The 15,335-nt window shown below is 38.1% G+C and overlaps 1 protein-coding gene and 1 pseudogene across 1 annotated transcript in view; both read right to left on the bottom strand.

Annotated features, from left to right (window-relative positions):
* The window catches only part of Lrp1b (LDL receptor related protein 1B), a 1,719,438-nt gene extending 1,710,543 nt beyond the window's left edge, over positions 1 to 8,895 (bottom strand). The window contains exons 1-2 of the mRNA XM_052181021.1: positions 8,870 to 8,895; positions 8,265 to 8,425 (exon numbers count right to left, since the gene is read on the bottom strand). Coding sequence (XP_052036981.1) covers positions 8,265 to 8,425; positions 8,870 to 8,895 — 187 coding nt within the window. The remainder of the gene's footprint in view (positions 1 to 8,264; positions 8,426 to 8,869) is intronic.
* Positions 8,896 to 12,766: 3,871 nt separating this feature from the next.
* Positions 12,767 to 13,288, bottom strand: LOC127684061 (60S ribosomal protein L19-like; annotated as a pseudogene).
* Between the last annotated feature and the right edge of the window lie 2,047 nt (positions 13,289 to 15,335).

The raw sequence follows: 15,335 nt of genomic DNA on the forward strand, positions 1-15,335 counted from the left end.
CCCCCCAGAGCAAACTCATTTTCACATGGTATTTTTTTTTTTTTATTTTGGGAATACTTTCAGTCATTTCCCAATCAGGAAAGCTAATGTTAGAAAATTTTTAAGAAAAAAAAAAGAAGAAGAAAATCAATTGCTTAGAGCTGAAAGGGCTCAATATGACCATTAGCAGGATGACGGATGTCCTGGCTCTACTGTCTAGGCACAGAGTTTGTGCCATTCTTAAGGGTGATAATGGAAGAGGTAGTGATTGGAAGGAGAGAATTGCATCATCATTAAAAATAACCTCTTAGCATACAACATCCTTTAGAGCATCATTTAGCAAAATGTGTCATTTGAGAAACACTTCTGAGTGAAAGTCAAATGTAAATTTTATGCTCTGACTATAAAGAATAGAAGATCTTCTGGGAATAAATGTACTCACCCACTAAAGGTAAGAAACCTTCATCCCTAACCCCCAATGCAGGATTAGTCCTGGTAAGTGATGGATTCACTAAGTTTCCAGGAAGTCTCCGAGCTCCTCTTCAGTTTTGTCCCTGCAGAGCCTGCCAAGGCTTGTGTTTACAGTACATCATCCCTTAAGCCGAGGAGATTTTAGCAGCCTAGTCTCTGGAAAGCATGTGTTTTATTCTACCCTTTTCTTTTTTGCACAACCGAGCTGTCATTCTTACAGTTTCAGTTCTAGCTAAGGACAGCTCTCCCTTTGTATTCTGGGTCCAGTGGTCGTGGATCAGAGGACGCAAGAGTAGCAACAGAGAGCGAAAGGTGTGCTTTTGGGTCACTCCTAAACGGAATCTGCCTTGTGAGCTGTAGGACACCCAGTTCTGTCACCTCTGCCTCCAATCAACCTTTCTTAGAGCCGCAGAAACACTTTCAGAGACACTGTTATCTCACAGTGGTGGCGAGTGACTAGAAATCTCAGCCTCCCCTGGTCCCCATGGCACTAGGCTACCGAACCTACATTAAATAGGCCCCTTTAATTCACAATGCTTTCTCACCTTCCCATCACCCCTTCATACCGGCTCTTTAGTGGGTGTTTTTTATTATTAAAGAGGGGTCAATGCTTTTGGCCTTTCTACTGCTAAGGAGAGGAGCCTCCGAATAAAATGAACAAAACAGAAAGAATTGAAAGAGACATAAACTGTACTCTTGGGTCTCATCTACTTTGCTTTTAATCTGTAAGATCATTTCTGCTTCTCTACCTAAGAAAACGCTTAGCTCCGAGGCTCCCAGAGATGAGCTCACTCTGAAGTGACCTCTAAATCAGGATTACTTAGGAACAAGGACCACACTTTCATCCCCATTAGTGTTTCTGGAGCCTGCTTTCTGTGTCTTATTGTACCATATATTTTAAAGGGCAGTCTCTGTTTGCTAATAGCTCCCCACATGAATTCCAATTTATTTCTCTGACCTGTATCAGAGAAAGAAAGTTATAAGGAAATTATCAAAAGGATTCCTATCTTCTATCACAGAGGGAAAGCCCATGTATGAATATAAGAGCTTGATTAACATCACACTATTAAAAAAAAAAAAAAAAAACAGGGCATATACCCAGAGGATTCCCCACCATGTAATAAGGATACATGCTCTACTATGTTCATAGCAGCCCTATTTATAATTGCCAGATGCTGGAAAGAACCCAGGTATCCCTCAACAGAAGAATGGATGCAAAAAATGTGGTATATCTACACAATGGAGTACTATTCAGCCATTAGAAACAATGAATTCATGAAATTCTTAGGCAAATGGATAGAGCTAGAGAACATCATACTAAGTGAGGTAACCCAGACTCAAAAGGTGAATCATGGTATGCACTCACTAATAAGTGGTTATTAACCTAGAAAACTGGAATACCCAAAACATAATCCTCACATCAAATGAGGTACAAGAAGAAAGGAGGAGTGGCCCCTGGTTCTGGAAAGACTCAGTGAAACAGTATTCGGCAAAACCAGAACGGGGAAGTGGGAAGGGGTGGGTGGGAGGACAGGGGAAGAGAAGGGGGCTTACGGGACTTTCGGGGAGTGGGGGGGCTAGAAAAGCGGAAATCATTTGAAATGTAAATAAAAAATTATATCGAATAATAAAAAAAGAAAGTGAATTCAAAAAACAAACAAACAAACAAAAAAATCAGTTCTCACAACAACAGAAACAAAATAGAAAAGATGCTTACTTCATGCAGAGTCACATCTAAGTCAATGACTTACAGACATTTCTGTTGTTTAGAAATGTTTCTGTTCCTAGGACTCAGGAGACTTGTTATTTTCACTACATTGTTCAATTAGATAAGATCACCTCTGAAGCCGCTAGGAACAGCTGTATTGAGATGACCTTCCATGATCCTCAAGTGATAATTCACTTTAAAGTAAGGTGACCTGAGGGGTCTTCTTAGGAACTGAATCTTTCTTCACCTAAGTATTTTTGGGGAAAATGGGCATTTTCAACACAACACAAGCTCTGCCTTCCCTAATAATCAGCCTATGTGCAGGACTACAAGACAGACCAGAGTATCAGTGTCTTTACATTCATTAAACCAGATGACAAAGTCAGCATTGCACAACTGTAGCATAAGCTAGTGATAGTTTACACTGATTTACTTACAGCCTTGTGTTTTGCTCCAGGCAAATGGTCAGAATAATGAGTTTTTGAGCAATAACTACAAAAGGTTACCTGCTCCCAAAAAATCTCTCCATCACAGTTTTCCTAATACATAAGCATCATCAATCTAGTTATAAGAAGTGTTTCATCTCAACTCAGATGACTTTATATAATAGGCTCTTCCTGGACAAGACCTTATATATAAAGCTGATTTTCCAATTAGGTTTTCAGTAAATATGAAAGTCTTACAGATGGGGAAGTAAGGTTCTACAAAAAAGCTTTCAAGGGATGGTGCTCAACAGCCTTCTTAGAACCTGGCAAGCAGATCGGATGGAAGGTACAGGAGACACCTCACTACTTAATATGCAGCACTTCAATGTGAAGCCATTAAAAGTAGTTCCAGAATGTATAAAATAGACACTAGGTGTAGAATAGGAAGTATATCTATAAATAACTGGGTTTTTGAGCATTGCCTGTAGCTGCTATTCAAACACAGTACACACCATCTCACAGATGGCAGACAAGAGGCACAGAAAAGGACATGGAGACACATGCCACCCAAGGCGCTGGACTGCTCAACATCCTTCCTTTCCTCTTTCCTTTTTCCTTTCTCCTCTATGATGTTTCGTGCTGTCAACTTAACAGAATCTAGAAGGAACTGGGAGTTGAGATTCTGGGCATGACTGTGGGGGTTATCTTTTAAATATTTCTTATGTATAGGAATGTTTTGCTTGTATGTGTGCTTATGCACCGTGAGTGTGCCATGGTCACAAAGACCAGAGGGTGGTTTCAGATATTTTGGAATCATTAGCATTTGTGCAGATTGTGTGCTACTATGTGGCTGCTACTAATTGAACCTGTGTCCCTTTCAAGAGCAGCAAGTTCTTTTAACCACCAATCAACCGTACCAGTAATGTATGTGTGTGTGTGGGTAATATCTTGATTATGTTGCTTAAGAGGGTCTACCAAGATCAGGTGGCTTCATTCCCTGCCTGATATCCTTGACAATATGGACGGAGAAAAGAAATTTTGCCTGAGGACATTGTCATAGCAAGAGGAAAAGGCTCTTAGACAATTATCTTTATTTCCCATTTCATCCTGAAAATAGCCTTTGCTGAGAATATGTGTTGTCCGTGCCTCGCAGGTTCCATTCAGGCACAGGAGTTCCAAGCAGAAAGCTATTGTGTTTAATTCCAATAGACGCTCTTCTTCATTCGAGAGAACGAATGAGCAGACATTTGCTTGCTTGCTTCCCTCTTTTCTCCTTTGTGTCTGAAATGGAACTGCCTGCTAGAGAAGATGGAGCAGACAGCCTGCAAATGTAAGACTGACAGCTACAAGCCAAGCATGACAGATCATGAAGATCATGGAACTCAGTTCATCCTGGAGCGATCATGTTAATTTCAAGTTGTCCATGGTTGTCCATCTTTGTATTCTTTTTTTACTAGAGAAAAGGAAGCTGCTACATTAAGGAATCTGTGTGTGCTCAGATGCAGCCTTCACCAACAGCTCTGTACATATAGAGGGCATGCAGAAACCATGCCGTGTTATTTCACAAGATCATACATAGGGCTATGCAATATTCATTGGCTGCGAGGGTGTGAGTTATTCCCATACCACTCCATGCCTAGGCACACCCAGAGCTGCATACACAACTGCACATCTGGTATGCTTCAGCCATTGTACTGCAACACTGATAGGACACACTGTAACTTGCTAGCCCAAACTTACCTGTGACCTACTTTATCATTCTTTGTGTCTTATTTGCTTTTGATTTTTTATATTAAAAGCAGAAAGATAGTTTAAAATTCCAAACAAACAAACATTAAAACGGACAATAGATAGTAGATACTTAGTGAGCCTCTGAAAGGTAAATCAATGACTACTGCAGTCCTTTACATAAAAGTCTTGCTTATCCTACACAGGAACAAAACAAACTCAATGGACATATTGCTATATCTATCTAGGCTGAAAATCTACATTTGAAAAGGCCATTTTTGTGCTCTTCTGTTGTTCACTAAAATGGCATTATAAAATATATGATCCACAATCAACAAATGTTTAAGTAACTTTCTGAGTGTTAATAAGGCAGTAGGAGGAAAAGAAAAGTGACATAGTTAAAACCTCCCTCACTGAAAGAAGAAGATAATTTAAGTATAGTAAGTTCAGATCCCCAGAAAGTATTATACATAAGTTAGAGTTGATTGTTAGAAAGAAAGAATCATTAAGCATTGAATAGAACCATTCTGGAAGGAATAAAGATTTTAATACCTCAGAAGAAAGTACCTGTTGATAAGACTTCCTTGCCACAGATGGTACCATGTTGGTATTTTACCTCTGTCATATTTACTTTCATTCCAGATGCATACTACAACTACTATGAATGGAAAGTCGTGAATATAAATATTTTCCTGAATCCCCATTTTCCTGACAACAAGAATTAGAGGTGGTCCTAATCATTGTTTAGATATATGATGACATATTTCAAATAACAGCAGAAAGTATTTCATCACCGTGTTGAACAATTATTTCTCATATCTAACATAATGTTAAAAATACTTAAAATTATCAGATATCAGATAACTATTTCCAATGTGAAGTTCACCAGTTGGCAAGCTGAACTCATGTAAACTTTCTGTGTCAGTAGTTTGTAGTCCTACCAGAGGAATGTGAAAAAATAGTCCCAATGAAACCAAGGAGAGGAGGAGGGTATTAGCTCACTTAAATTTGGATCCCTTTACTTCTTAAGTTCAGTTAACATTGTTTCCCCTGTATACTTGCTTTTCCTAAGCATTTCAGTCACCAGAAATTATAGGGCAGCTTCTCCTTCATCCCAAGAATATCTGTTTTTTTTTAATTTTTCACTTTAGAGCATCCATCTTTCATGTTAAATTCTAGGTAGGCCACCCAGACACCCCAGGACTCCCAGGAACTAAACCATCAACCAAGGGGTACACATGGTTCTAGCCAAAAGTGTGGCAGAGGAATGCCTTGTAGGGCATTAGTGGGAGGAGAGGTCCTTGGTCCTAAGACTCAATAGATGTCCCAGCAAAGGAAAACAGAGGGCATTGGGAGTGTGTCAGGTGGAGGGGCATATACTTGGAAGCGAGGGGAAGGAGGGGTTGGGGTTTTTCTGGGTGGGGTGAAACTGGAAAGGTTTTAGCATTTGAAATGTAAATGAAGAATATATTCATTAAAATGTTTTTGAACAAAACATTCTAGGTTGAATCACTCATTCTTCTCTTTGTTAAGGCTAGGTGGATTTGGGAAAAATAAATATATTGCACAATGTGTTTGGTTATCTAATCAAAAATGATAGCATGTCTCCATTCATACACATAACAAAATTAGAATTCCTAAATATCAATCTTAAAGAATTTCCATTCTGAGTATTTGTCTGTCAAATAAAAGTCTCACAGTCATGTAATTATAACACTGTAAAATTATTTTATGGATAGCAAGGATAAGTCACAGGAATTTCACAAAGCACGCTATGAAGCACTGTGCTACTTGCAAAGATCTAGGTTAAGAAATCTAAATGGCAAGTGTGTGATTTTTCATGATTTTGTTTTCTTTTCCTTTCCCCAAACTTGTCAGTATTTCACTGAGATCACTTATTGATATATCTCATGTTCTTGTATTATATGATTATATAGAATACCAATTATTTCTTCAGTTCTTTAGGACAGTCTTCTAATTACAGAACTTTAATGCCTGTTCTAGAACACAAAACCTCTCTTGTCTGATTCTTCTACTGACCTGTCTCATTGCTGATTTTGTCCTAAACCTTTGTGTGTCATATACATTGTGTCAGGACACCATGCACTTCCTGAGTATGGAAACTTATTGCTTACCTCAGCTTCCATACCATATCCCAGTCACAAAATAGGTGAGAGGATTAAGACAGAATATAAGATTCTACTACTAAACTGAACACAGACTTTTGTTCTGAAACCCCATGGAATTTCTTCCTTGTAGAGAAGAGCATAAGAATTCTAGGTGGAATATGAATAAACAAGGTATAAAGTGTAAAACCAGTTATTTTTGGAACATTTCCCCATTACTGATGCAAATAAAGCTTTAATCCCTACTGTTTTCCACATGATTTTAACTTCTGCACACGTGTGAAAATATTGATATTTTTCTCCCTTTATATACAATTTAATTAAGACATAACTTATATAGAATATAAACTCCCTTAAATCATACAATTTCAAGATTTTAAATACATACAAAGTTATAGAGTCATCATCAAAATCTTTAAACCATTTCACCATGCCTCCAAAGACTCATATATATGAACAGTCCTCATTTCTGACCATTCTGAATCCTTTCAGTATATGATTGTCTTTTAATGAATGGTCAAATGTGCATTCCTTTATTACTAGTGTGTTTTCATTTGTGTAATACTTTTTAAAATTATCTGTTATGTAGCATGGGTGAGTAATCTATTCTTTTCTATTGACTAGTAATATATTTTTGAGGACTTTTTCAATAATTATTATATTCTTATTCTCTTAAACATATCACACCCAGAACCAGCTCTATATTCTATAAGAATCTCAACTGAGAATTAATAATTAGATGTAAAAATCTGTGAAAACTGTAAATTTATTAAATAACTGAAACCTCTTCTTGTGGAATATGGGTTTAAAGTAAGATGAACAACTTGAATACAAACATTCTAGTATACCCATGCTGAAAAACTTTATTAGTACTTGGAATCATAAAGAATATTAATGAGCATGTATTTCATTTTAATGGTAAGATTAAATGCATAACTAATGCATTAGTTCTATCTGCAAAACAAGGAAGCACATAGATAAAAACATAAAAGGAAACCAATAAAGGTTATCACCATAATATCTATCAACCAAAGTGATGGGTTATTTTCTTCTTTGACTTTACAGAACTTTGTGACTGTCTTGGGGATAATATTGATAAGCTGGCAGATTTGGTCACAGAGGACCACAGACTGAGGTGGCAACTCCAGAAAGAGTGATATCAAGAGTTTCTGGTTCCCATGCTAAAAAGCAGGCGAGCATTCGTGAAAGTGTGCGTCACAAGCCTTGCTCACGCAATTATTCACACTTTACTTACAGCGGCCTGACAAGTGTGAGCAAAGCCTCAGGAAACTTAATATAACTCACCTCCAGCTGGGCTTAGAACCCACAAACACCAAGGGCACCTACTTCTCATCTTATGAAGGTTAAGACTGGGAAGGCTCTAAAAAAACTATGTTCTGCAATCGGGAATTTCTAAGTGTTAACATAAATGATATGCGAGCTACGGGTTGTTTTCTTAATGATCCTTCTTTGTGAAAGTTTACCTCAAAACCTATACAAGTCACACTGGAGAGAAGACCCTGTATTGCTATGCTGCATTTCTGTTCTGCTTCAAATAAAGTTCCTAATATCAGCCCAATTACAATGAAAGCATTAACATTGCACTTCTTCCCATTTATAAGTTACTTCATACTCTACAACTGCACTTCACTCTCCCCTTCACGTACCCACTTTAAAGAAATCAGAAACAAAAGGCTTCCCATTTCTTTGGTTATGTATAAAGAGAAATAAAAATAGAATCAACTAGAACAGCAGTGATCTGTGAAAGCAATTGACTTTTTGTTTCACATGGAGGCAAATCTGAAGGCAAAGAGCTTTTCTACTCACAGGTATCTAAAGACTCATCTGACTGGTCAGGGCAGTCAGGGTCCCCATCGCACAGCCAACTCTGGGAGACACAAGTCACGTGGTCGTGGCAAAGAAATTCACCGGGATCACACAAATGCTGATCTGAAAAGCAAAATGTTTTGAAATCAAATGTGAATGATCTGAAGGTGAACAGAAAAACTTATAGAAGGATATGAGCGGGTGCACTGCCTAATATCATCACTAGGACATTGTCTTTGTAGCAGCAATGCTACAGCAAATGTTTCCCTAAATTTTAGGTGTTTGGCTCAAGCACACAGCTTTGACAGACTTGACTCCATTGGAGGTTCCCACAGTCTGTTCTGAAAAGAATTAGGAATTCTGTTTGTGTTTATGACTACGGGATTCTTCACATCAAATATGATGTATAAATGTTTCAGCTAGTAAGCTTGGTAAGAAGATCTGTTCCATCAAGGCAAAAGATACTGATGGAAATTTCAGCTCCATGGTTGATCTGAACTGGGAAAAGGCTGGTGGTCTGTGAATTTGGTAGTTAAATTTCATTCTTCTAAGCATCTATTCTGATATGATACAACATGGAACTATGAATGAGTTATCTGTATTACAGAACTGTCATTCTACTTTTAAACATGATTGTCACACAGAAAGACTCTGTTGCTAGATAGTAAAACATCCTTCCAGTTTATTTTGGCATGGGTTTTTGAGTAGTTTATAAATAAATAAAAAAATTTATTTTTCCTTCTAACTTTTAAAATCTTGATGATTGTTAATCTCTGCTAAAGTTTTAGTAGATTTGGTAAAGCTTGACTTTTCTTTTTCTTTTATTTTTTACTTTTTTATTGGATATATTCTTTGTTTACATTTCAAATGTCCTGTTTCCCCACCCCAAAGTCTCATAACCCATCTCCCCTCCCCCTGTTCACCAATCAGACCTCTCCAGCTTCCCTGTCCCAGCATTCCCAAACACTGCATCATCAAGCTTTTCCAGGACCAAGGGCCTCTCCTCCCTTTGATGTCCAACAAGGCCATCCTCTACTGCCTCTGTGTCTGGAGCCATGGGTAACTCCATGTGCACTCTATGGTTGATTGTTTGTCCCTGGGAGCTCTGGGAGTACTGGGTGGCTCGTATTGTTGTTCCTCCTGTGGCACTGCAAACCCCTTGGATCCTTTCTATAACTCCATTGAATTGAGAACAAGATTGACTTTTCTTGATATGTTTACTCATAACTTATTTTCCTGGTTCTCCAGCAGTATAACTTTTAGTAAATTTATTATAAATAGTTATAAACCCATATCCTTAATGAACAAATATTGTTAAAATTTAACTTCTTCCATTCTCACACTGTTAGTAGAATTTAAGAACTAACATTATATTCTGATATGTGTACCAAACAGTACCTACATTACTCCCCTCATATTGTTTTTTTTTTTTTTTGATAAATTTACTTGAGCACAACATTTTTGGCCATAATTTTTATGCTACAGGGTCATAAATTTAAAATCCATCGTCTTCCTGAAAGAGTCTTATGGCACACTGTGTACGCATATAAAGTTTTAATTGATGAATAAAGGGAAAAAGATGAAGCCAAGTGTACATATATCTGAGAGTAAATAGCCTATAGACTAGGGGTAGAAGAGGAACTGTCCTAGGGTTTGTATTCCTACAAGGAAACATTATGACCAAAAAGCAAATTTGAAAGGAAAGGGTTTATTTGTATTATACTTCTACATTCTAGTCTATCATAGAAGGAAGCTAGGACAGAAACCCAAACATAGAAGGAACCTAAAGGCAGGAACTGATGCAGGGGCCATGCCCAAGTCTTGCTTCTTGACTTGTTTCTCATGGCTTGCTCAGCCTGCTTTCTTATAGAACTCTGAACCATCAAATGAGGGATGAAACTACTTTCAATAGGTTGGGTCCTTCTCCATCAATCGCTAATTAAGAAAATGTGCTACAGCCTTGCGTAAACTTCAATATTTTTTAGGCATTTTCTTGCCTCAAGTCCCCTTGCATCAGATCAATTTAGCTTGTATCAAGTTGGTATAAAAATAGCCAGCACCAAAACCTAATGTCTACAATACTATGTTTTGCTCCTAAGTACCTAACTCCACTCAAACATACAGGCAGGCAGAAATACTGAAAGATATATAGAACCCCCCTACATATATACGTACCTACATACACACACACACACACACACACACACAAACACACACACACGTATTGAACTATAAGATTTAAACATTTAAAGGAGGTGTATTAGTCAGGGTGTCTATTCCTACACAAAACATCATGACCAAGAAGCAAGTTGGAGAGGAAAGGATTTATTCAGCTGACACTCCCACACTGCTGTTCATCACCAAAGAAGTCAGGACTGGAACTCAAGCAGGTCATGAAGCAGAAGCCGATTTTCTTACAAGATTGCTTCCCCTGGCTTGCTCAGTTTGCTTTCTTATAGAACCAAAGACTACCAGGCAAGGGATGGGACCACCCATAATGAGCCCTCCCTCCTTGATCACTAACTAAAAAAAAATGCCTTACGGCTGGATCTCATGGAGGCATTTCCTCAACTGAAACTCCTTTCTCTATGACAACTCCAGCCTGTGTCAAGTTGAAACAAAACCAACCAGTACAAGAAGGTAGGAATGCTTTATTCTGAATTGTAGTGGCTACACATTAAATGATATTCAAGTTAAATTTGTTATCATATTGTAAATATGTTCACATATTCTGGGGGTAAGACTTAAATTTGACTTCAGGTAGTCACATACCATTCAGAGTTCATTTAGGAAAAAATATAGATTGAAATTCAAAACAATATGCGTAAATATAAAGTTAAATATGATTTATGATAAAATAATTTAAATATGAATAAATGCAAATATCTAAGAAAGGCTCAAAAATCTTACAGTCGGTCAAAGTTATTAACCCAGTTTATTCCATATAACCTATAATGGATGATTTGCAGGTCTGTATCTTCTCTATCAGGTTCTTCCCAACCTGAACACAATTTTTACAAGGTTGAAGATAAAAGCATAGGACCTACCAAAATTCTTTAAATAGTTGTATATGGCCTATGACTAACTCAACACAATAACTTTTTGTTGTGAGTACCAAGTGTGGAGGAGCATGAAAAACTGTTTCTGTCACTGGAATAGAGCATCTCACAATTGGTCAGAGAAAGTGCTGGGCCATCCTGCTGATTGCTGTGGAGATAATTTTCAAACCACAGGAAGCACTGGATAAAGATTAATCAGAGACATGTCATGTAGCTTTCTGTTCAGAGACTCTTGAAATTGTCTAGAGAAGAAGCCAGGACAATGCAACTAAACTGTAGTTGGAATTTATGCAAATATTCTGCTTGAAAACTTAGGTATAAGAATTAAGAATTTATAACTATTTCAAATGCTTTACATGGTCTCATGTATATAAACTTGGAAATTGATGATCTGATACTATCTTTTTTGTTCTTTTCTTCTTTTTTCTTTCTTTCTTTCTTTTTCTTTCTCTTTCTTTCTTTCTTTCTTTCTTTCTCTCTCTCTTTCTCTCTCTCTCTTTCTTTCTTTCTTTCTTTCTTTCTTTCTTTCTTTCTTTCTTTCTTTCTTTCTTTCTTTCTTTCTTTCTTTCTTTCTTTCTTTCTTTCTTTCTTTCTTTCTTGTTTCTTTTCTTTGTTGCTCTTGCTGTCCTAATATTCACTTTATACACAAAGTTGGCCTCAAACTCAGAGATCTGCCTGCCTCTGCCTTCCAATGACTTCTATTAAAAGTGTAATGTCAGGCCTGGTTGTAGGTATGTTTTCTTAAATTCAAGGTAGGTCATATAGTTAGAAAAACTGGAAAGTGCCTACATTCAAAGAAGCATGTCTTTCTAAGAGACTAAAATCAATAATAATGCAAACATACTTCAAAAGCACTTCTGTCTCTGCCCTAATTTGTTCTCTACAGTTGCAGTAAAACATCAACCACAACCAACTAGTGTAGGATAGGGTTTGCTTGGCATACAGGTTGCTGTCCATTATTGAGGAAAAGCCACAGAAGAAATCAAGTCTGGGAGACAAGAACTGAAGCAGAGTCTACTGCAGAGCACTGCTGACCAGCCTGTGTTCAGATTTTCATTCTTCATTTGCACTTATGAAAACGTCTAGGTCCGACTGCCTACGAATGCCTCTGACCACAGTGGGCTGGTCCCCACTAAACCAAATATCAATGAAGAAAATGTCCCCACAGACAAGCTCACAGGCCAATCTGATGTCATCAATTCTTCAATTGAGGTTTCTTCTTCCCAGATGACTCAAGCTTTCTGCCAAGTTGACAGACAAAACTATGACAGACTTCATAACTTAATTTATTCTCTGCTTTGTTGGAAAATGAAAGCAAAAAAAAAATACAAATAACTAAAACTGAGAATTGCCGGCCATTATGCTGGGTCATTCGTGTGTGTGTGTGTGTGTGTGTGTGTGTGTGTGCATATATAGAACAATACAGAGAGAAGCGAAATAAATTTATTTATGAGGTATAACTCCTTTTCGCTCCCCCTGGTGTTTTCGTGCTTCCTTGCTTTTAGACCTGCAAGCCTCAGCCTGGTCAGCCAGCAGCTCTTGAAGGCCTTGTCTGCCGTCAGTTTGTGGATGTGCTCCATGAGAATCTGCTTGGTTTTTAATACATTTCCTTCGACCTTCAGGTTCAGGCTGTGATACATATGGCGGTCAATTTTCTTAAATTCCCGGTCTCTTCTGGGAAGCAAGCACAGGATCCTCATCCTTCTCATCCAGTCCACCTTCTAGGGCATCCAAGCATTGGCAGTACCCTTCCTCTTCCCTATGCCCATATGCCTGCCCTTCCCTCGGGCCAAGATTTTTTCCAGCAGCAAGCTGGGGATGGACACTCACAGGCTTCCGGATGATCAGCCATCTTTGATCAGCTTCCTGATCTGCTGACAGGAGTTGGCATTGGCGATTTCATTGGTCTCATTGGGGTCCAACCAGACTAGAGGCAAGCCTCTGTTGTAGCCTGAGCATTCCCATTCGCTGCAAACCGCAGCGAATATGGCTGCAGACAGCAGTGACAGGCAAGCTATAACTTCTTAAGGAAACAGTAAAAATTAAGAGAGGGGAATGTGGAGAAAATATATATACACATATACATATACGTATACGTATACGTATACATATACATATACATATACATCATATATGTATGTATATATGTAACACACACACATATATATATGTTACATGTACTTATATTTATTTATTATTCACTTTACATCACCCTCACTGTCCCTCTCCTGGTCAACCCTCCCATGATCCTTTGCCCATCTCTCTTCCCTTTTTCCTCTGATTGGGTAGAGGGGCCCTAGTATTCTCCACACTGGCACATCAAGTCTTTGCAGGGCTAGGAGCTTCCTTTCCACTGAGGCCAGAAAAGGAAGACCAGGTAGAAGAACATATCCCATGGACAGGCAACAGGTTTTGGAAAAGCTCTTGCTCCTGTTTTTTGGGACCAATATAAAAATACATGTGTTCGGGGAGGCCAAGGTTCAGCCTGTGTATGCTCTTTAGTTGGTGGTTCAATCTCTGAGAGCCTAGAGGCTCCAGGTTATGATGGTAAGGAGAATATCTCATTAGTGTGACCAAATAAGACTAGAAACTTTTAAAGATTGAATTTGAAATCCTTTTGAATAAAAGATAATGTGTTAAAGATGGTAGTCTAAGAAAAAGTTAGTAAATTAACTGAAGTAATAAAGAGATTGGGATGATGAAGAACAAGGTAAAACAGGAAGAAACAAAGTGAAATTTTAAGGAAACCTTAAGGATTGTGGAGCAGACATGAAGTCTGTTCATATTACCTAAGAGAACTGAGGCCAGTGGAGAAGTTGAAGCAGAATGTTGGGCTATAACCCAGATTTTCTAAGGGCTCTCTGGCTGTTGGCATGAAAATGAACTGTGCACAGTGAAGAGATATAAAGAATATAAGGAAGATCAGTGAGGAGGTTGAATGGATGCATACACTGATAGAACCAGATTTAAATATTTTAATTTATTAGGAAGCAAATGAATCACACCATGTCCATTTTCTCACTGTGTCAGAATTTGAATTTGAAATTACAAATCAAACATATTATACATTTCAATAATTAGTAGGTATATTCTGGTATACTTACAAAATTGTAAACTATTAAATATAAATTTCAGATTGAATGATCAAAATTTGAAACCTAGCAAATTGTAGCTGCAGAAAGTTGGAAGCAGCTTCAGGAGGAGTGGGATGGGTAGATGAAGTGAGGACAGACTAGATTTTCAATCACAGTATCTGAGATTCAATCAGGAGTCAGGCACTGAGGCAGAAGAGCTTCCCTTGACTTGCACACATACCCAGTGTTGTACTCATTGTACACACATGCAAGTGAGTGCATACACTCACATAAAATTACTAAAATAAAAAACAATACCTTTATATCAGTGAAGTTTGGAGGACATATTTATGTCTTTAGGAAATGATATTTAAAAGTTTGCGACGGCTCATCAATTTTGTTCTCAATCATGTATTTCAAGTACAGATACATTAGCACTGAACACAATCTTAAGATTGTGTTTTCAGGATTTTGAGGCAAATATTTTCTGAGAGCCCCCACAGGCAGCCAAACGAATCAGACAGAGATGCTTACACTCAACCAATGGATAGAAGCTGGGGATACGTGTGATTGAATTAAGTGGAGGCTGAAAGAAGCTGGGAAGGACGATGACCCCATAGGAAGACCAGCAATCTCAACTCTTCTGGACCCCCAGGTCCTCTTAGATACTGAGCCACCAACCAGACAGCATATACTAGCTAATATGGGGCCCCTGGAATATATACAGTAGAGGACTGCCTGATCTGGCCTCAGTGAGAGAAGACACACCTAACCTTTGAGGGACCTGAGACCCCAGGGAGTGGGGAGGTTGGGTGGGGTTGAGGTGGGATCATACTTTTGGTGATGGGGGAGGAGGACTGGCATGAAGAACCGTGGAATGGCAGAACCAGGAGAGAGATAAAAATAAAAATACATCTAAAACATGAAATTTCTGAAAT

The sequence above is a fragment of the Apodemus sylvaticus genome, chromosome 5, assembly GCF_947179515.1.
Source record: "Apodemus sylvaticus chromosome 5, mApoSyl1.1, whole genome shotgun sequence".
Taxonomy (NCBI): domain Eukaryota; kingdom Metazoa; phylum Chordata; class Mammalia; order Rodentia; family Muridae; genus Apodemus; species Apodemus sylvaticus.